Source organism: Talpa occidentalis, unplaced genomic scaffold, assembly GCF_014898055.3.
Source record: "Talpa occidentalis isolate TD23 unplaced genomic scaffold, MPIMG_talOcc4v2.1 talOcc4.14, whole genome shotgun sequence".
Classification (NCBI taxonomy): domain Eukaryota; kingdom Metazoa; phylum Chordata; class Mammalia; order Eulipotyphla; family Talpidae; genus Talpa; species Talpa occidentalis.
The window spans coordinates 84866900-84888253 of NW_023601433.1; the positions used below are offsets into that span (position 1 = coordinate 84866900).

At 42.2% G+C, this 21354-nt stretch overlaps 2 protein-coding genes and 1 non-coding gene across 6 annotated transcripts in view; 2 read left to right on the plus strand and 1 right to left on the minus strand.

Annotated features, from left to right (window-relative positions):
• Positions 1-1211: 1211 nt before the first annotated feature.
• ERP29 (endoplasmic reticulum protein 29) lies at positions 1212-8671 on the minus strand. The gene is given in 4 exon segments (XM_037511144.2): positions 1212-3073; positions 4782-4920; positions 8507-8604; positions 8607-8671. Coding segments are annotated over 4 exon segments (777 nt in total). The 5' UTR covers positions 8647-8671; the 3' UTR covers positions 1212-2573.
• Positions 8672-8935: 264 nt separating this feature from the next.
• TMEM116 (transmembrane protein 116) overlaps positions 8936-21354 on the plus strand; it is a 77250-nt gene continuing 64831 nt past the window's right edge. The window contains exons 1-4 of one of the 4 annotated variants that reach the window (XM_054695331.1): positions 8936-9021; positions 13290-13336; positions 13837-13900; positions 19704-19835. In XM_054695331.1, the coding sequence (XP_054551306.1) occupies positions 13323-13336; positions 13837-13900; positions 19704-19835 (210 nt within the window). In that variant the 5' untranslated portion in view covers positions 8936-9021; positions 13290-13322. Of the gene's footprint in view, positions 9031-9360; positions 9721-12688; positions 12767-13289; positions 13337-13836; positions 13901-19703; positions 19836-21354 lie in introns of those variants that run through there. The other 3 variants (XM_054695329.1, XM_054695330.1, XM_037511150.2) reach the window with 3 other exon arrangements.
• LOC119245463 (U6 spliceosomal RNA) lies at positions 13604-13711 on the plus strand. The gene has a single exon (XR_005125377.1). It is a non-coding gene; the product is annotated as a U6 spliceosomal RNA (small nuclear RNA).

The window sequence follows — 21354 nt, forward strand, 5'->3', positions numbered from 1 at the left end:
AAGGGTTTGCTCTGGTTTATACTTTTTCATGTTCCTCATTTTTTAGATGTTATTGCCTCAATGCAGACCTATACTTCACATGACAGATGGAGGGGAATCAACTGAGCCAAGTGCTTATAAAATGACTTGTGGGGCACCTGCAGCATTTTATACTTGAGGAGGGAGCAGTTTTTCTGCAATGTCCTGCTTCCATACATCCTAGTAACTACCACTTTACATGAGAAAAGTAGTTACTGCAGATAAGTCTACCATCTAAAACGCAGGTAAGGGTTGTGTACGAATCCCACTTTTTTATTTTTTAACATTTATTTGTGCATACAAGAGCTGGAGTACAGACCTGCAGGGGGCGGGGGCGGGGGAAGAGAGGATTCACCAGAGACAGAGTGGGGAGCAGAACAGGCAGACTGACTGAAACACACTGCTGAGGGGAGCAGTGGGTGAGACAGGAGAGGTCTGCTGCGCCATGTGGGTCAGCTCCCTGGCTGGTGATCAAACTCATGCTGCAGTGGTAGTGATAGTGCTGAGACTTAAACCCTTTCACCACCAGGGAGCCACCGAATCCCTTGTAAGCATTGATGAAATGAGCTGAAATCCAGAACCCTCCACACCATCTTTTTGTTTTAAAGGTCCTGTTCAAGTCCCCAGATTCCTAATAATCTCTATCGCGGGGGCGGGCAGGTGGCATCAAATATCAAGTGATTTGTAAATATTTTAACTCTTGGTCCTGTTTAACTTGTAAGTTTCTAACAACAGGACTTTGATCTAGGGTCTTATGTGCTTCAGGTTATCTGGAAAGTCTAAGCTATAAGCAGGGCCTCTCTTTAATGAAAAATATTTGGCAAGTTTCTGCTGTATGATAATTTACTCCTGTCTAATATAGCCCTGTTTTTTCAAGACCTTAGATTTATAAGTGATTTCCAGTGTGGAGCCAACCAATGAAGTATCCTGGTATGTTGCCACTTGCAGAATTGAAAATCAAGATGAGACCTGCAGGGACTAAGTGCCTTTAGTTTTCTTTCCTACCTGCCATTTGTCTTATTCTAATTTCCAAAAGAGATGACTGTCTTTGGAAGTGACCTTGTTTTACATAGATGAGCAAAAACTACAGCTAAGTGAAGTTTACTGGTGAGAAATACCCAAAACAGTCTTCCAAAATTTTTAATTTAGATGAGTAAGGGGAATATGGGCATTTGACTCAACAAAGTGACACTTTTTTTTTTTTTTAAAGATTTATTTATGCACACAAGAACTGGGGTAGTGGTATGGGGGGGTGAAGGTATTCACCAGAGAGAGTAGGGAATAGAACAGGCTGACTGACGGAAATACACTGCTGAGGGGAGCAGCGGGCGAGAAAGGAGAGGTCTGCTGTGCCATGTGAGTAGCTCCCTGGACAGGGATTGAACTCGTGCTGCAGTGGCTGCAGATAGCTTCATAGGCCACGCCCCAACCCCTTGCACCACCAGGGAGGCCCTGAAAGTTATATTCTTAATCAAATGTAGAGAGTACCTGTGTTGGCTACTAGCAAGCAATTAAGTTTGATCAGTTTTTATGTCTGATTGGAACTATTAGCCTGTAATTTTTTGTTCCATTCAATTCAGTACATGGATTTTCCTGCAGTTTTCATTTGCAATGACTTTAAATACCAATCAGGCCTAAGTGACAGAACACCAACAATTTAAGACTGTTTGCTCACTCCATTCAACTTAAATTTGTGTGAGAGTAATCAGACATTTCAAGGAGCTGCAATGATAGGGTAAAATAGCTAAATATGAAAGTGGGGGTGTAATGAAGCTTTACCACTGCAGGTAACTATTCACTACTCCTGACAGCAGACTTGAGTCAGTGCAATGCTCTCCCACTCTGCTCTTAAAGCTGGTACATAGTGGAGTGACTGACAAAGTAACAGGTGGAAATCCCTTTTGAAAAACTTTCAAACTGGATTGTTATTCAGCTGTCTAAATCCAATTATTCAAAATCCCACCCAATTATATCAATAAAACTAAGAAGTTGCTATAAATATCTCATGGAGTATGGAAAGTAACTACAGCAAGGTTCATTAATGTCATTCAATTTTTAAGGACCAAGCATTTTACTAACCACAATCAGGCCAGCTGAAACAATACCAGTGGAAAGTAACAGACAGGCCTTGAGCTGGCACCAGTTTCTAGTGTTACCAGGAGAGTTTATACCCGCTTGGAATGTAAAATAAGTTCAGAAGGGAAAAGCAGGTCACCAGGGCAAAGTATAATTTGTAAAGGAAAACCAAATGGCTCCAGATCCACTTAAACAAAACAACAAAACTTTAATTGGATCAGAATTACATCTGTCAAGGACCTGGGCAGTACACTCTTTATAGCACCAATGCCTTCTGAGGGGGGGATTTCACAAGCCCTCTGAATAAGTGTTCCAGCTCTGCCCTGACTGGCTCTAGAGATGTCCCAAGCAGTGTCCGGGCATACTCAGATTTCCAGTATACTGCCACTTCTTCCTCGACACCATCAAATCCCAGGAGAACCTGACAGCCAGTAGGTAACTCTCCCTACCCCCACCCCCCAAAACGCTGGCGTGCCTTTTTATAGCTCCTCCTTCTCAGCCCCCTTCTGGAAGGCAGTCAGGATGTTCAAGCTCTTCTGGAGTTCTTCCTTTTTACTGTCGCTCATCTTGTTTTTCTCAATCAGCTTGGCAATCCGGCTCATCTCTGACGCTGGGAAGTCTTCACCTTGGTCTAAGATTTTCCCCATGATCTTCAGGTATTGTTTGGCCCACTTCTTCTCAGTCTCTTTCACATCTGCCAGGTTGTCCTGCCCTCGCTTCAAGAGGGCCTGGCGGGCCTCCACAGAAGAGGCCTTGATGAACTCCCCAGCAAGAGCATCATATGCGGGCAGGCAACCGGGCATGCCAAGGTAGACCCCATGCTCCTTTAGCCAGCGCTGGATAGCTTCCACCTTAACTGCCCCACTATAAAGGGTTGGGTTCTCAAAGTCTCCATCCCGGAAGAGGTAGAAGACTGGGTACTTCTCACTGTCCAGCTTATATTTCTCACTCAGCTCCATATTCAGCTTGTCACCATAATCTGTGAACAGAAACCAGACATGAGAAGACAAGAAGCACAGGCCAGGTGATCACTGCGAGGGCTGTCTAGGCTGAGGGGAAGAAATCTTGCCTGTGCCTCAATTCCTCCTATGCTAATCCCTACCCTTGTGGCATTAGTCAAGTCATTTAATGGGAATCTTGAATATTAGATGCCCACTCTGTGCCAGGTACTGCTCTAAGTGATGGGCATCTAGTTTTGATTAAAAGTATCAAGGTCTCTGACCTCAAGGGTAAAGAGACAATAAGCAAATGAGCATAAGTGATTAGTGCCACGATGAAAATAAAGTGTGATGTGACCGGGACTGGACAAGAAGGCCCACCTCAGGTGGTCACGGAAGGCCTCTCTGTGGCAACGGCATGAGCTGAGGGGCCTGAACATCAAAAAGAGACAAAAGAAGATCAGGAGAGAGTTCTTCCTAGCTCTCAGGAAGAACGGCCTGCAAGTGTAAAAGCTTGGAGGCATGAACGAGCCAGGCCTATGTGGGGTTAAAAAAGGCCAATACAGCTGGAGCGTAGTGAGAAGGGGGTTACGTGGTAGATAATGAACACTGTCCCCAGGGCCTGGAGGGGTATGTGCACTTAACCTGTAGACTTCAGTGGTTAGTACCTGGGAGCTTTAAGCATTTGCAACATCCTTCCTAACTGTCAACAGCAGGTCGAAGGACTGATGCTGTGACGACTGGTTTCCTACGTCCTGCCAAGGAGAATGGCCAAGACTACCTATCACATTATTAGTTCTGCCACTCTGTTCCTGAGCACATTTCTCTGCTAAGCATCCACTTCATCTGAGAAACGGGGGTCAGAGTACTTCACAGTTGTCACGAGGATGAAATACGTGTAAAAACTTAGCACAGTGGCCTGGCACACGGTAAACAGCTGATAAGTGTCCGCTATTATTATTACTAAAGCCCCAAGGAATGGACTCATGGTTGAGAAAAATGACTGACTGCTCTGGAAATGGGCTGGCCATCTGCACCCAGGATGAGACTCTCAAATTCACTAGGGAATCTACTCGGGACTGGAGGCACCCAGCTGGAGGGAGCTCAGCGACGCCTGTACGTGCAGGGCTGTGGGTGCACTTCCTGCTCCATGGCCTGAGATGCCATCAGGCCCCTTAAGCCTCAGTTTCCTCAAGAGTAAAACTGAGATACTGTGTCTCACTTCTCAGGCAGGGTTTCCAGTGAAGATTAAAAAGGAATTACCTCTTTATGGATAATAGACCACTCAAAGCTGGCAACTATTATTATTTAAACCTGTCGCTGTGGTTGAAAGCTGCCTTCAGTTTAATGGCAGCTCTGGTGGATTTGGGCTAAAGTCACACCTAATAGCTTTGGTACGAAAGAACGAAAACGAGGATGGAGTAATACCATGTCCCCTAGGAGGCAGACACCCTTTCTCAACAGTCCCCTGTGCAAGGAGTCTGCTTACTTTAGTGTGGGATGGAGGGTGAGGACGGTGGATTCCCTCCCCTCAGGTACCTGAAAGGCTGAGCTGAGGTTTTGAGGTCACACAATCTGCTCAAGCTGAGCTTGGCAGGGGCACCAGATTCTTTGAGAGGTCAATGCCCCATGGACACTCCTTGTGTGTGACTCCGTTAGAAAAGTACTGGGCATTTCCCCTACAGTTAGAGAAATTAATTCCTACTTCCTCCCTCTCTGCCCTCCCCAGGCATCTGAGCTCCTTCATACCTGAGATCCCCACCTCTGCCACCAAGAGATCATCGCTGGAGGCCGAGTTTTCAGCCAGACGCTTGAACTCATCCTGCTTCTCACCGTAGGGATACTGGGTGTCGAACTTCACCAAGACGAACTTGCTTTTGGGAATGACCTGAGGGCGTATAGAGCTGAGCAAGTGTGGGTTCCAGGGACCTTTGGAGCTAATCCCTTCCCCAAAGGCACCCCTGTTTAAGAAACAGTGGAAACCAAGCCCACAAAGAAAACACGTTCTCACATACTAATATTTATTCACTCATTCACCCAGTGATTCATTTAATAATTTAGCGGTGCCTATTTTGTGCTGGGTGCCTCATTAGGTACTTGTTCACGCTCAAAGACATTTACAACCCCGTCTAGAATAAAAAAGCTGCAGGTGCTCTAAGGCCTTCTTCTCCACTGGCCCTTTAGGGAAGGCAGGGGAGACCCTCAGCACATACATGTTGGCCCCCATCATGCCCATCCTCCCAGGGAGCCTTTCCTGGTAAACAATGAGCCAGAAATTTGACAACAGCCAACTAACCAACCAAGCATCTATAAAGAAGTTGGCACCATAGAGGATACTTTGGCTAAAGGGCCCAGAGTTCAAGGTCTGCCACTTCAGGTCTCCCAGAGTTGCTGAGCGGTCAGACGGGGGACAATGTCCCCTTCCCAGTGCACAGTCCCCCTCTGGCTGGATCCCTAGGCACGTAACTGTCAGGGCCAAGATTTTTCATTTTGGTAAAATGTTATACCACATAAAAGTCACCATTTTAAAGTGTACAATTTGGTGGGATTTAGTTCATTCACAAGATTTTGCAACCATCATTTATCTAGTTTTCATGACTCAAAAAGGAGCCCCATACCCAGTAAGCAGCCATCGCCCAGTTGCTGGCAACTCAAATCTGCTCTGTGTCCCTCGGGGCTGCTGTGACGGGGCTTACAGCGTACGGCCTTCCGAGTCTGTTTTCTCTTAGCATCATGTTCGCAAGGCTCACCCATGTTGCAACATAAGTCAGTATTTCATTCTTTTTTATGGCCCATGTTCCATTGTGTGGATAGGCCACATTTTGATGATCTGTTCATCAGCTGATGGACATTTGGGGTGTTAGCATCTTTTGGATTTTTGTGAGTAGTGCTGCTGTGAATACTGGCATACAAGTTTGTGTTTGAACACCTCTATTCATTTCTTTTGAATAAATACCCAGAGTAGACCGTCGGGGTCATGTGGTATTTCTGTTTAATTTATTGAGGAATCCCAAGGACTTTCTTTTGATGGTTTTTCCCAATGCACAGATTTTACCTAACAACTGCCTGTGGTCAGTAACAGTCCTTCCCTCCTCCCACAACTTTTTGTTTTTCTAATCAAAGTGATCCCCGCTGGCCAGTTTTTCATCGCAGGCAATCACTGTCCTAAGTCAAGCTGACATCATTCGTTTTTGTTGGTTGGTCCTTGTTACTTATTGTATGCTGATGTCCATTTGGTTTTAAAAATGTCTAACATTTCCAGGGGGCACAAGAAAAGGGAGAAAAGCCAGTAGAACAGGCAGTGTTTAAGTGGTCACTGAACCCCAAAAGTCTGAGCTCTGGGGACCTAAAAATCAGGAAGACTTAAAATATAAATCAGATCACATCCCTCCTGGCCCAACTGGCCTTACTTCAATTTCAACACATCACTTTTATTTTCACTCAGTGCCTTTACACATGCTGTCTGTTGGCTGGAATGCCCTTCCCTAGTCCCTTCATGGTGGTTTGTTTATTATTTACTGATCTCAGCTCAGTTCAGACTCACCCTACTCCCTCCCCCTCTCACACACAGGGAGGCCTCCTGCACTCTTTAATACTGCTTCATTCCCTGATCCTCCATCACGCCATGCTGCTCTGCTTTCTTCACTGCGTTAATCATGTTTTGAAATGATTTGCTTGTTTGTTGCCCGTCCTCTCCACTAGAACGTACACTTATGAGAATAAGGACCCTGTCTGATCTGCTTTCTGCTGTATCCTAGTGCACAACAGTGTGGGGCATACAGCCAAAAAAAAAGTAAAAGCACAGCAGGATTCCCACATTCAAGCAGCTTACATCTGTATTATGGAAAACATTAATAATCTTTCAGTGCTCTAATTCTGAAATAGAATCACGCTCCCATCTTTTATTTTAACCTTCTTATCCACTGGCATAATGGTTTTTTTAATGGCAAACATTTGCACAATGACTTTATTCTTGTTCTTTTACTCCATCTGTATCTCTTAATGGCTTTAGAAACCTACTTTCCTCTCATCCTTGAGGAATTGGCTCCACCATAACCTATATTTGGCCAACCTGCTCCTTCAAGGAACAAATAAATTCAATATTCCTTCATCCATTGAATTAGAAAGATACTAAGAGTCTATTATGTGCCAGGTACTGTTCTAAGTAAACAGAACAGTGAAGAAAACAGGTTCTCTTATTTCTAGTGATGGTGAAAAGCAAGGAAAAAAAAAAAAACAAAAAAAGACAGGGAATCACTGAAAGTTAAAGCACGGAACAAGGACACTGGCCATGAGAATGCTAGGAAGCTCCTTCTGTTCAAGGATGATGGGAGAGCGTGAGGTTTAGAAAGGAACTGGAGAAAACATTGGCTCATTCGTTCAACAAATACTGAGAATTTTCAATTTGACAGATAACTTGTTTGACTGGGCAGGTGATCAGTGAACAAAACACAAGTATGTAATAGCCTCGTGCTGGAGACAATAAAATAGACATGAAGAAAGTTAAGGAGTGCTGTAAAAAATCAGATAGGGTCCTGGCATTTAGACTGGTGGTAGCAGTAAGGATGGAGAGGCACCAATTGGTTAGTAAATACTGTTAGTGCCAAGTTTCCTTCTAAGTCACACTTGGCCATGACGCTATCCCATTCCCATGTTTGAGGGTCAGGGGAGTCCCTTTGTCCATGAAGGCGCAAAGGGTGCTCTGTGCCACAGCAACACTTCAAAATTCTTATAACCTGGCCTTGAGTAAGCCACAAGTTCCAGATCTGTGACAAGAACCCTTTTGAAAATACAAAAAGTTCAACCACTTGAGAGATTTAAAGTTCCACTTTTTGGTTTCACTTCCTGGCAAGGGGTACGTTATGAAAATAAGACGACTGGCTCTTTCTCAATATTTAGCTTGCCCACCATCCCACAGACAGAGCTAAAAGCCACCAGTGAGGAAAGTCAGGAGGAACAAGAGCTGAGACTGCAATCAGTCTTCAGCATTTACAGTGTCCATCTACTACGGGCCAGGACCCCCAGATCTGCAGATATGGTGGGTGGGTAGTGGAGAATCCTTCCATGCCTTGATCAATTTTATTCACCTCGTTCCCAGGCCCCAGCTATTCCTTTCGAGGCAGCTGGAGCACAGCTGACCCTTAACGCTCGCGCGCTTCTGGAAGCCGCAGGGTATGTGAGCCCTGCACGCCTCCGCAAGGCGGGCGGCAATCCCCCCCCCCCCCCAAGAAGAGAGGCACAAAAACACGGTTCTCCGCCCTCCCCGCCTCCCACGTGGGCCTCCGGGACTGGACCTCGCCAGCACCGCCTCCCCGCGAGGAGAGGGAGGGGCCGCCGGACCGCCGCCGCCAGGTGCTCGACAATGAGGACCCGGGCCCCGAGCGCCCACGGCCCGTGCGCGGGTGGACGGGGCGCCTCGCCCGGGGCCCCGCGCCCAGCCCGGCCGGCCCCCGCGCCGCGCCGCGCCCCGTTACCTTGTAGAAAGTGACTGTGTCCAGGGGAAGGGCGCCCTTGGTGTGCAGGCCGCTGCCGCCGTGCGGAGCGGAGAGCAGCAGGAGGAGCAGCAGGGGAACAGCGGGGCGAGAGCAGCAGCGCGGGGCGCGGCGGCCGCCATGACGCCGGATTCCGGGGCCGGAGCTGGGGAGGCTGCGCCGGAGCGCGCCGCGCGGAGCCACGTGACCAGGAGGGCGGGCCCGGCGCGCGCACGTGCACAGCCGGAGGCTCGCGCCCGCCGAGGGCGACGGGGCGGGGCCACGCGAGGGGCGGGGTAACAGCTCGGCGGCGCGCACGCACTCGGGGTGAGAAGGCGGGACTCACGAGCCGGAAGGCGGGAAACAGGAGGGCGGGGCTGTAGCGCATGCGCACTCGGCGCGGCGCGGCTTTAGACGCGTTCTTTCCCCCTGCTCCTCCGCGGAAGGAGAGTTGAGGCGCGAAGCGTGCGGCGGCCGTGTGTGCGGCTCCGGGCTCGCCGTCTCCCCTCCTCTGCGAGGTGGGCGAGGTTAGCCGTCGTTCCTTCCTGCTTCTGTTCTGTCAGGCAGTCGCTCGGGACCCTCTGCTACCTTCGGTCGTGTGGCAGTCAGACTGCTGCAGCCCTCAGTCGGCCCACTTCGCCTCAGGCGGGCCTGCCGCGGCTTCCTTCAGCCGGGTCCCCTTTCCCTCAGCTGCACCCCGCGGCTAGTCGGCGCCCGGCGGCTAGTCGGCGCCCCGCGGCTAGTCGGCACCCCGCGGCTAGTCGGTACCCCGAGGCTAGTCGGCACCCCGCAGCTAGTCAGCGTGCAGGCCGGGGGGGCCCCTGCTGCTGCGCCCTCAGTCTGTGTGGCGACGGCCTCGTAACTGAGGCACCAGGCCCGGCACTAGCACCCCAGAAAGACAGCCTCGCTGGAAACCGAGTACCACGCACTGAGGTCCTAGGTTCCAGGAACAGGAAAAAAATTCCTACTTTTATGTTCAACGGGTATTTTTTTGTTCTGGGCAGCGTTTTTGTTTTTTGTTTTCTGTTTTGCCTGTGGGAATACAGAATAGAGTTAGAAGGAACAGCGCGGTGCTGAGGGCACTCACCACTCGGGCGGAGCTGACAGGATTACTGATAGAACCATCACAGTGCACTTGGTAGAAAATAAGACGAAAGTGTATTGCAGTATTGTGAAAACGGTTGGGGAGCCAGTCAGTCCTGCTCAGGAATGTCAGGGTAAGTCGTCGACAGCACATGACTTTCGAGCTGGAAGAGGAGACATTTATGGGACAAAGGCTAAAGGCTGGTCCCAGCAAGGAGTGATCTAGAAGGGTCCATTGCCGTAGTCTACCTGGAAGAGGTTAAGGTCTTGCAATGGCACATAACAGCGAGGTATAACAGGGGAGAGAAAGTTTGGCAGAGTAGAATTCACAAGATTGGACACATGGATGTAAGGGTAAGGGAATAAATTATACATTATAAGGGACTAAACAGCATATTCAGTACTGTATGTGTTCATTAAACGCGTGTGTCTATAAAACAGTGATCATCAGAAGTTAATAGGGTCCAATCTTGGGCGACCACTTTGATTGGATAAACATTTTGAGAAAAAGTCCCATAGTGTGTGTCAGGGTGGGTCATTTTGGAGAAGTTTCAATTTGCCCTAATTATTTTTCAATATTTATGCATGCAAGAACTGGGGTATAGGCCAGAGGTACAAGGCGGGCTGTGTGTGTGCGCGCGCATGTGTATGTATTCACCAGAGACAGAGCGGGGAACAGAACAAGCAAACTGACTGAAATACACTGCTGAGGGGAGCAGCAGGCAAGTCAGGAGAGGTCTGATGCACCCTGTGGGTCAGCTCCCTGACTGGGAATAGCTTCACAGGGCTGTACTTAACCCCTTGTGCGACCAGGGAGGCCCCAATTTACCCTAATTATTAAACACAATAAGCTACATAGATAATACAAGTTAGAAAAGAGGGAAACCATTGTGAACTAAGATAGTTAAAGAAGGCATCATGTCGGCGGTGGAAACAGAATTAAGCCTTGGAAAAAGGAACATTTCAGGTGAAGAACCAGTGGGAAGGGAGCAGAAGTGGTAATGAGCATAATGACCAGTTCTACTGGAGAGTGTTCTTGAAATAGTAGTTAATAAGATAGTTTAAGCCCAGGCAGGGGACAGTCTTGAAAATAAAACTCAAGAATTTTCTGTTTTTTCCTGTGGCCAGTACGGGGTTATTAGCTGTCTTAACCCCTTTTCAAGACATTTAGACTTTAAATTATTCGCTTCTGACGATGTAAATGCTTTGGATACACCTAGTTAGTGTGACCCATCAGGAATGATTAGTTTAAAGTACATTTTGAAAAAAAAAGTAGAGGAAATGGACTGGTTGGGATCAATGCTGATGGTATAGAAGACAAGGGACTAATTTAAAGAGAAAAATGGAAATAAGTAAATCCCCAAATGTTGGTTAGTGATATAAAACATTTTATTTTTTTAATTTATTTTTATATATTTTTTACATCACTGTTCATTTTTTAAAGATTTATTTATTATTTATGCATACAAGAACTGGGGTACAGGCCAGAGGCGTGCGGGGTGGGAGGATTCACCAGAAACAGAGTGGGGAACAGAACAGGCAGATGGACTGAAATACACCATTGAGGGGAGCAGTGGGGGAGACAGGAGAGGTCTGCTGCACCATGTGGGTAGCTCCCTGGCCAAGGATTGAACTCATGCTGCAGTGGCTGCTGATAGCTTCATAGGTTGCGTCTTAACCCCTTGTGCCACCAGGGAGGCCCATCATTGTTCATTTTTAAACAGTGTTTGATTTCCCCCCCCCACCTCAGGTGTAGTCCCCATAGAATTTCTTTCCCCTGTGCTCCATCATCTCAGTCCCCTGTGCTCCTCCCTCCCTCCCTGTGATCCCTCTCCCTCCTCCTCCTCCCTGCAGGATGTCTCTGATTTATAATTGTCTGTCTGTGATATAAAACATTTTAGAAGAGATGCCAAAAGAGAAAAGTTTTCCTGTCATGAGCAACAGACTGATTTAGTCTGGTTGTTCTCTGAACAACCTGAGATTTGTTCTTCACTGAGACAAGTGTCCTTTGTCCAAAAGCATTCTGTTATCATTTGGTGAGACTGTGATTAGTCTCCTCACCCTTATTATATAGGTATCTGAAGAGGCCACAAAACTCTTCCTAAGACCTTATAGTAGAGATTTCTGATCCAGAAATTTCCTGGCATTTTTATTTGTCTAATAATATAAACAAAATGATTAGCACCTAACTATGTTTAACAGTGTCTGGTCTTTTACTCCATTCTGATTTCTTAATCTCACTTGAATAAAAGAGTCATGTTTAAATATCTCAAGCCACGCAAATCATCTTAAGTGTCTGCAAGTATGATTATATGAAGATAAATAACCACATAAATAAAATATTCTTCCTTCTGCTTTCTCCTTCCCTCAGTCTTTGTCTAAATTTTACCAGTTCTTCTGTTCAAATGTTAGTCAATGTGTATTATTTTTGTGTGTAGATCACTCGAGATTTTGCTATTCAGGTAATTTTTCTTACCATACTATATAGTATCTACTGAATCGGTATCTTATTGTCTTTGTATCTTCCATAACATAATGTTGTACCTAAAGTTGATACATAAACGTAAGTGTATTAAATGAATTATGTAATTTAATAATATAATAGTATTTCTGATAGAAATTTTTGGTACAGAATATTTAAGAAGGCGTTAGTATTAAATAAATATGACAGACATTAGTCACCCCTTATCTGCACAAGTATTACAAAAATGTATTGATTGTGTGAATTTGCAATTTCTCTTTCCCATTACCAGCTTCTGTTCCTAAGCAGACTTCCCTTCTTACCCAGTTCTCTCTCTCTTTTTTTCTATTCAATTTCTCTCTTGCAACTTTAATCTTTTCACTGTGACCATTCTTTACTTTTGGTTATTCCTGCTCCTTACCCCTTCTCAAAATTTCTAGTGCTTTTTAGAACTTTCTTTCCTTGTCACCTGCTTTTTTGTTTTGATCTTTCTGCTTGGCTATCTCTCCCCCTTGTCACCACCTTCTCTCCTTGCCCTCAAGACATAGGACAGGATTGGGTAGGGAGAAGCCCAGCTGGGCCAGGGGTGGAGCTACCTGCTCACTGCCTCGGTTCCAGAAGCTGACGCAGAAGGACTGGGCTGTGTAGGCAAAGCTGGGACTCAACTCCCTATGGCCTTCCTACTGGAGGCGAGCACTCTGGAGGACAACTGGGCCTTGGTGAGAGGAGAAACTGTGCCTGTCATCCTTTTTGCTCCCCCTTGCTTCCTCCCTGTTCTGTATTTTCCACTTAACCATATCTCTCGCTGTACTATTTTTTCTTCTTTCTACTTTTCTATTGTTTGCTATTCTAGTTTTTCTTTGTCTCTCTGTCACTTTTCCTGTTATTCTTTCCACACATCTCTCTCTCCTCTCAAAATTTTAATTTTCTCACTTCTTTACCATTTTATGCTTACCTTTATTGTCTCATTCAACTCTTTTTTTTTTAATTTGGTTATTTGCTACCCACTTTTATTTTCCTTTCGTTTCATTGTTTCCCAGAGACATAGCAATAAAGGAGGGGAAAAGAGCCACTTTGCCTTTCCAGGGGTCTGTTTAGTCTTTCTGCTCTTTCTGAAACTTGTATGTGTTTGGATTAGGCATTAAAGAAGAGCTTGCACCTTCGATAGTTAATAAACAGTAAAATTGGAGTAAGGTTGAATATTAAATATAAAAGGTTTAATTTTATTCTCTCTTCTTTTAGTTTTTTTCTGCAATACAGTGGATACAATTTGTTATGGCTACTCTGAGGTAAGTTTATTTAATTTCATGTAATAAGATTTTCTAATCTAGAATAAACAAAACTGGAGACTTCTGAAATTTTCTACTCCTTTCCCTGGGGATTTGTTTTTACTCTTTAGTTAGAGAGAAATGCTTTTCTTTACCATGTTGATATTTTCTGATTAATAAAATGTAACAATAGTGATAATAATAACAGTAAACAACAGATTGAGGGGTAACATCTGGAAATAAAAAGACAGCTTGGTCAATAACTTTGACTTGCAAAGTCAATAGCAAATGCTCACTTTAGCAGCCCAAAAAGTAAAACAGGAAAGAATACACAGAAGACTAGCATGACCTCCACATAAGGATGATCCACAAATTTATGAAGCAGTTCATATTTTTTGAAATAATTATTTCTTGTCCATTATATATCAATAAAGCGGGGAAAAAACAAAGGAAAAATCAATAGCAAAAATGAAGGAACCCCAGTCGTCCCGTTTTAATGATTGTCTTTGTATCTTTGTCAGTGTTATAGGTTCAAGTTCACTTATTGCCTATGCTGTATTCCAGAATATACAGAAATCTCCAGAGGTAAGCAAAATCATTTTGTGTTGGACTTGAACTTTTAGTGACTTAACCTTTGAAATAAATAACAAAGGTGTTTCCTATAATTCATTGAATAATTGTGTAAATTACTTGTAAATTTATAATTATGATAAGATATTTTAGACAATGTCAGTAGGTCTCCCTTTTCATCTAGTTATTTTAATTATAACTTCAAATTCTGAAAGATTGACTTTTTGAGGTATGCATTATTAAAGTTAAGAAAAGTGTTATTCGAAGCCTATATTTATGCCAAACATGGTAGGTGAGTTTTCTGATGTTAATATTTTGATAAAATTGCCGGTGGGGTTGGGAAATAGTTCAAAGACTTTGCTAAACAAAAGATGTTTGTTTTGCTCTTCTGGCCATGTAGGCAATTTCAACTTATTGGTAAAAACAGAGCAAAAATACGCCTTCTATAAAATTATCCATACCAAAAATATTACGTAAAAATCTTTCTCCTATTTCAGTGAATACTAGATATGTTTTCTAGCTCAGTAAATATATTTTTAAATTATTTATTATCACATTATTTTTTTATTGTGGTAACATTGGCTTACAACACTGTCTATGCTTTAGAGGTATAGGTTTACATCCCTTTAGATGCATGTTACCACACCCCATCCATCATCAGAGCACCCATAATCCTCTACCACAGTCCATTGAATCCCCTCCCCCTGAGCTCCCCAACTCCCCTTCTGCTAGCCTCATCAGTAAAGATTTTTAAGAGAAATGTACAACTGTCTCTCAGAACAAAAACAAATTAGGTGAACTGTAGTTCAGGACATGTATGGGATTATTTTATATGTAGAAAATATGTTTGGGTTTTCTTGGTCCCACTTTAACAACAAAATTTGTATTTTATGTTGAGAACTTACTGTGTTCCACCTATGCTGCATGCTATACATACTTTGTCATTGGTTCTCATCACTATCCAGTGAGAAGGATGTTAATCTCATTTCACAGATGAGGAAATTGAGGCTCAAAGTCACTAAGTAACTGATTCCAGTTATACAGTAATAGCAGAGCAGGGAGTTTCAAAAGTCCAGCTCTTACCATTTTTTCTTTCTTCTGGTTGCCTGAGTCATTGTCTCCTCAGCTAGTTCCCTCAAAGATTTCTCATGGAGTTCTCCAATTTACTGTAATTATTTTTAATTTAATAGATAATTTTTGTCATTTTCAGAGTACACCTTCCATCTGATTTTGCTATTAGAAATGTTCTTTGATGATGAAGTAAAGGAAAACACAGAGCGTTGCTGACACTTTTAACTTTTTAAAGTTCAAGGGAAAACTTTTGTTCTCTCCTTAAACAAAATTTTTAGAACTTATATTCTAGACATATGTGTTAGTGTTTTAAATACATTTTTTAAGTTAATACTTAGAACTAATCTCTGAGGTAAATATTATAAGTCTATTATTATAAAAATGGAATCCTAGTAAGGCTGAGGGACTCTCCTAAGGTCTCATAGTAAGTATTAGAGCCAGAATTTTAGAGCAAGCTTATCTTGTTTCAAAGCCTCTCCCCACAGATCATGCTCAGCGAAATAAGCCAGAAAGAAAAAGAAAAATACCAGATGGTCTCACTCATAGCAGGAATCTAGAAAACTTAAATAAGGGACCAGGAAAATGAATAACTATAAGAAAGTGAAAATCAAAATCAACAAAAAACTATGAACCAGAGACACTCTTTGGGGGTGGGGGGCAGGAGGGGAGGGATTGGGGTCAAAATGGGGGGGGGGTTGCAGTTGTATGGGGAATATAAAAATAAAATTTATTATTTAAAAACATAAAAAACAAACAAACAAACAAAAAGCCTCTCCCCACAAACACTTTTTAAACAACTGAAACATACTGCCTAATGAAAAGCTTGAAGTTTTAGAATGTAGTTATATAGGAAGAACTAGAAAGAAGAAATCTTGATACTGTATTGTTCTTGCCTACAAAAGTAATCTTAGGTCAAACTTCTTTCTGTAATTCAGATTTCCCTAATATGTACTGAGATTTGAGTTCAGATGTTATTAAGTTAAAAAAGCATGAGTTACAATTTGGAATGAGTTAAGCTTAGCCTCAACACTATTGACCTTTTTGGGTAGATGGTTATTAGGGGTGATGATCACTCTTCTGTATATTAGGATGCTTAGCAAACTTCATCTGTTAGATGCTAGTAGCAACCTCCTTCCCATCCCCAAATTGTGACAACCAAAAATATCTTTGACTATTGTCATATGTCTCCTGGGGGTGGGGGGTGGGGCAGGTATAATTGCTCCTGGTTGAGATGCACTGCTCTCAGGTGACCTCTGGCAAGACAGTGACTTAAGAATTTTTAAAGCTGTGGGGTCTGGTTTGACTGAGGATGTGACCTTTAATTTCTCTGGCTTTAGTTCTCACGTCTTTCAGAGCCTAAAGGACCTTAGCAGTCACTTAGTTCAGTGGTCCCATGTATTCTCTTTCCTTGGCCTAGGAAAAACTCTACTTTTTCCAGGTTAAAATGTTAGCAATGCTCTGTGTTTTTCTTTACTTCTTCATCAAAGAACATTTCTAACAGTAAAATCACATGGAAGGTGTATTCTGAAAATGACAAAAATTATCTATTATTAAAAATAATCATAGTAAATTGGAGAATCCATGAAAAATCTATGAGGGAACTGGGTGAGGAGACAATGACTCAGGCAACCAGAGAGAGAAAAAAGTAGCCCAGGTTAGGCAGTGTTAAAAAATTTAAAAAAAAAAAAAAACTTGAGGCAGATACACTTCACTGCACTTCAGAGACTATTTCCTTGTAAAGGTCACTTTTGATATTCTTTGTAATTCTATTTCACTTAAGCAGAAATACTGAGAAGCAGGATTTTAGAAGAGTATTGATGAATTGTTTTAGATCTTTCTTTTTTTTTTTTTAATTAAGGCATGTTTATTTATTTATTTTTGTTTTGTTTGTTTGTTTATACAAGCACTGGGTACAGTCAGAAGCGCGGGAGGGTGAGAGAATTCACCAGAGCGGGGAGCAGAGCAGGCAGAAGGACCGAGGTACACTGCTGAGGGGAGCAGCGGGCGGCAGGAGAGGTCTGCGCGCCATGTGGGACCCTCCTCCGGTGGCCGGGGAGCAGCCGGGGATCGAACCCTGCTGCAGAGGCCGCGGGCAGCTTCGCAACCCAGCGCTCAACCGCTGCGCCACCGGGGGAGGCCCTGTTTTAGATCTTTCACCTCACCAGGTTAGACCTGGACTCAGAACCTCCTGAGAGGGTCCTTCACACAATGCTTCCCAGTCTGCTCTTAATTTAAATGAAAGTGTGTATGTAGATACCTGCAAATCAATACATGCATGTATATGTGTATATATATATATATATACACACACACACGCACATGTGTGTGTGCGTGGTTTTTAAAAAGAGCTTTTGCTTTCATATTGAGGACCTTGTCTTATGCTTTTTTGTGTCTTTTTAATTTTTTAAAAAGATTTATTTTTTATTTATACAATATCTGGGGTACAGGCCAGAGGTGCGGGAGGGTGAGAAGATTCACCAGAGACAGAGTGGGGAACAGAATAGGCAGACTGACCGAAGTACACTGCTGAGGGGAGCAGCAGGCAAGACAGGAGAGGTCTGCCGCACCATGTGGGTTACTCCCTGGCAGGCCAGAAATCGAACTCTCACTGCAAAGGCTGTGGACAGCTTCACAGCTGTGCACTCAACCCGCTGCATCACCAGCAAGGCCCCCTTTGTGTCTTTTTTATTACCAAGCATTTGTATTGATTGTATTTTCCTTAAAGCAGGACTGTAACACGTATTTCTTTGTATTGCCTCAACATAGTATCTTGTTAAACATAGAAGGGGTGAAATTTTTCTTGACTCCAATAAAGGTACTCAATTAGTTTTTGTTTTGTAATTGATGACTTTATCTCCTATTACTAGAACTAACAGTTTTCCAACTCTGAGTGAAAACAAACTTCTTTTTAAATTTTTTTTCTTTTATTTTTTGATCTCTTACATTGCTGTTAATTTTTGTACAATATTTGATTTCTCCCCTTAGGTGTAGATCCTGTAATTCTCCAATCCGCCTGTTCTGTTCCCCACTCTGTCTCTGTTGGATCCTCTCACCCCCTGCACCTCCGGGCTGTACCCCAGTTCTTGTATGCATAAATAAATAAATCTTTCAAAAATAAATAAAATAAAAAGCTGCCTCTAGCCTATATCAAAAGTCTATATATATTTTGCTTTGTTTCAGGTTCTTTATTGTGTTCCATTGGTCTATTTGTCTACCCCTGTACCAATACCTTATCAGTAGTCTCTGTACTCCAACTTTATATTGTTTCAATATATATAAGGCAACTTCCCCTTTTTTCAAAAGTGTCTTGGTTATCTTGAAATTTTGTATTTCTGTATATAAAATTCTCTACAAATACAGATTTTTAAAAAGATTTATCCATTTATGCATACAAGACTGGGGTACAGGCCAGAGGCACAGGTGGGGGTGGCGGTGAGAGGATTCACCAGAGACAGAGTGGGGAGCAGAACAGGCAGACTGAAATACACTGCTGAGCAGAGCAGCGGGCGAGTCAGGAGAGGTCTGCTGGGCCATGTGGATAGCTCCCTGGCTAGGGGGGCTAGAACTCATGCTGTAGAAGCTGTGGATAGCTTCCATGATGCTGTGCTTAACCCCTTGCGCCACCAGGGAGGCCTACAAATACAGATTTAAAGCCAACTTGTCAAATTCCACAAGAAAATATGTTGAGATGTAACTGAGATTTCGTTTACTCTCTACTACTAATGTGTGGAGAAATGACATTTTTATAATATTGAATCTTTCAATACATGAGAATGAGGTATGTCTTCAGTATAGGTCTTTGGTGTCTCTCAGTAAACATCTTACAATTTTCTCAATAGAAGGACCAAAACTATTTTTAGAAAAATGGGAGTTAGGAGGCCAAAAAGAGAAGGATACTAAAAAGTAAGAAAGACAAAATTGACCAGTGTGGTCAGAAATTGAGAAACAACAGGCACTACTCATACTGATATTTTCCCACTCTTTGACTTTTCATTGATATGGAAACCTGTGTTACAAGGTGAATAAATCTGAGAAGCTAATGTATAACAGGGCGACTATGGTTGATAACACTATATTTTATAATTGAAATTTGCTAGGAGAGTAGAATTTAAATGTTCTAACAAAAAAAAGTAGATATGTGAGGTGATATATATATTAATACACTTGATAGAGAAAATTACAGTGTATATGTATTTCATATCATCACATTATACATATTAAATATCTAACAATTTTATTTGTCAATAATACCTCATTAAAGAAAAAAAGAAATTAAGCTACAGCTATCAACCATAGCAAATTAAACTATATTAAGGTATAAGAAAAGTCTGTAACATTTAAGTCCTCAACCATATCTTTCAACACTTGGTGATTGATCTCATTTCCTATTTTCAGAGATGTTGGCTGTGCAGCTAGAGCACTTTCCCATTTGTGGTGTGTCTCCCGTCATCAAAAATTTCTCATCAGCTCGTTCCTTCTTTGATTCTGTATCTGAAAAGACTGTCTCTGAGGAGGAAGGTTTAATACTAATTCATCTATGAGTATTCCTATTCCAGGACAGTTGGGGTAGTTGTAATTACAGATTCCTTCCTACCTGGAATATTCCTTTACAGCCCCTGAGTATACCAATGGCTGAGGTTCCAGAATAAGTATACCCAGTTTTCTACTAGAAAATTAAAACATGAAAATTGGTAGTATATTTTCTTGGCTACAGCTATATAACATGAAGGTTTTATTGCTTTGGCAGATAAGGCCGCTCTTTTATCTGAGCTTCTCTGACCTCTTCCTGGGGATATGCTGGCTCATTGAGGTGCTTCTTTATGGAACCTCAGCAGTCAATAAGGACACTGTCTGCTATAACCTGCAAGCAGTTGGACAGGTGAGTGCTACTAAATTATGACTGTACCTTGCAAGAAATGTACAACTTTAGATCTAAAAGGAAGCAAAACTAGTTCATCCAGGGAAATTGGACCCTTTTCTTTATTGTTACACTTTGAAACAATGACTTTTATTCTTTTTCCATACTAAAAAACATTATTATAGAAAATTTGGAAAATTCAGAGAAGCAAAAAGTTAAGAAATTAAGATCACTCAGATAAAATCACTTTAATATTTTATGTATTTTATACATCTTTCCAGATATTTTCTAAACAAAATAATACGTTAATACTTTTGTAATTTATTTTTCTTATTCAAGAAATTATGAACATTTTTCTCCTGTAACAAAATATTTTTCATGTAGTGAAATATTTTTCTATAACATCTTTTGGGATTATTGGTTTTGAAAATTATAGTAATATAATAAACATTGTCTTTTGGAAATATTACAGATTACCATACATGGGTTATGTATCTTTTATGAATTTTATCACCGTATTATTCCACACAGTAGCATTAGTATATAATGTTTCTCCTGTACTTCTAAGACTTAACAGGGTGAAAATAGTAGAGATAAAATGCAGTCTGAACTTCCTGCTGGATGGTTCTCCTGGGATTTGTTAATACAAGGGAAAATTCTTTCATTTTAGTAGGAAAATATAATAATATGTAATTGATGGTATGAATCCTTATACTAATATGTTACTATCTTATGTAAGTTTAAGTGTATAAGAGACATACTTTACTCAACCGTGCTAATCAAGTCTCATGAATTAAACACAGTTAAGGTTATATTGTTTTCTCAGATAAGGAAATAATATTATAGTCTTGGAAGTAACAAGAACATAGACTCTAGGTTCTTTTATAATTCTCTGGAGAATACTAATGTTTTTGTTTTGGTAAGTAATCAACCTAATTAGGTTTGGAATGTGAATTTTGTGTCAGTATTTTAAGGGCATGGTTCAATCTTAGTCTGTTTTTCTAAGTGTTGACTCCTGATTTGGGGTTGCTGTGTACAAGCATGGTTCAGTGATTAGACTGTGACTTGTATGAATTCGTATCCAGAAGTAAGAGTTCCCTCTTTTCTGGTTCTTTCACTTCTGGTTTCCCCTCACTCCACATTTTCCTGCCTGAGGGAAAGATTCTTCTTTGCTTTCTGAAACCAAAAAGATGGGTTTCTCTTGAGTTATAGGTGCTTTCATTGAGCAGCATTGTGAGCACTGAGGCAAAGCTGTGAGACATAAAAAGAGAGAAATAGAGTTTGAGGATTTTACTTCTGGGTAGTTTACTTCTCCATGTTTAACTCCCTCTCATAATCCACCTGCTTTTTTTTACTTTCCAAAATCCTGAAGTCGTTGATTTTTACATTTTTCCCAGAGTTTTTATTTTTAATCAGTGGGAATGATTGGATATACAGGCTTGAACATACTAGGGTTTTTCTTTTTGTATGTGTATAGGAAGCTAGAAGTTAATTATTTTTTAATTGTGATGAAATATATATAACACAGAACTTAATGTTT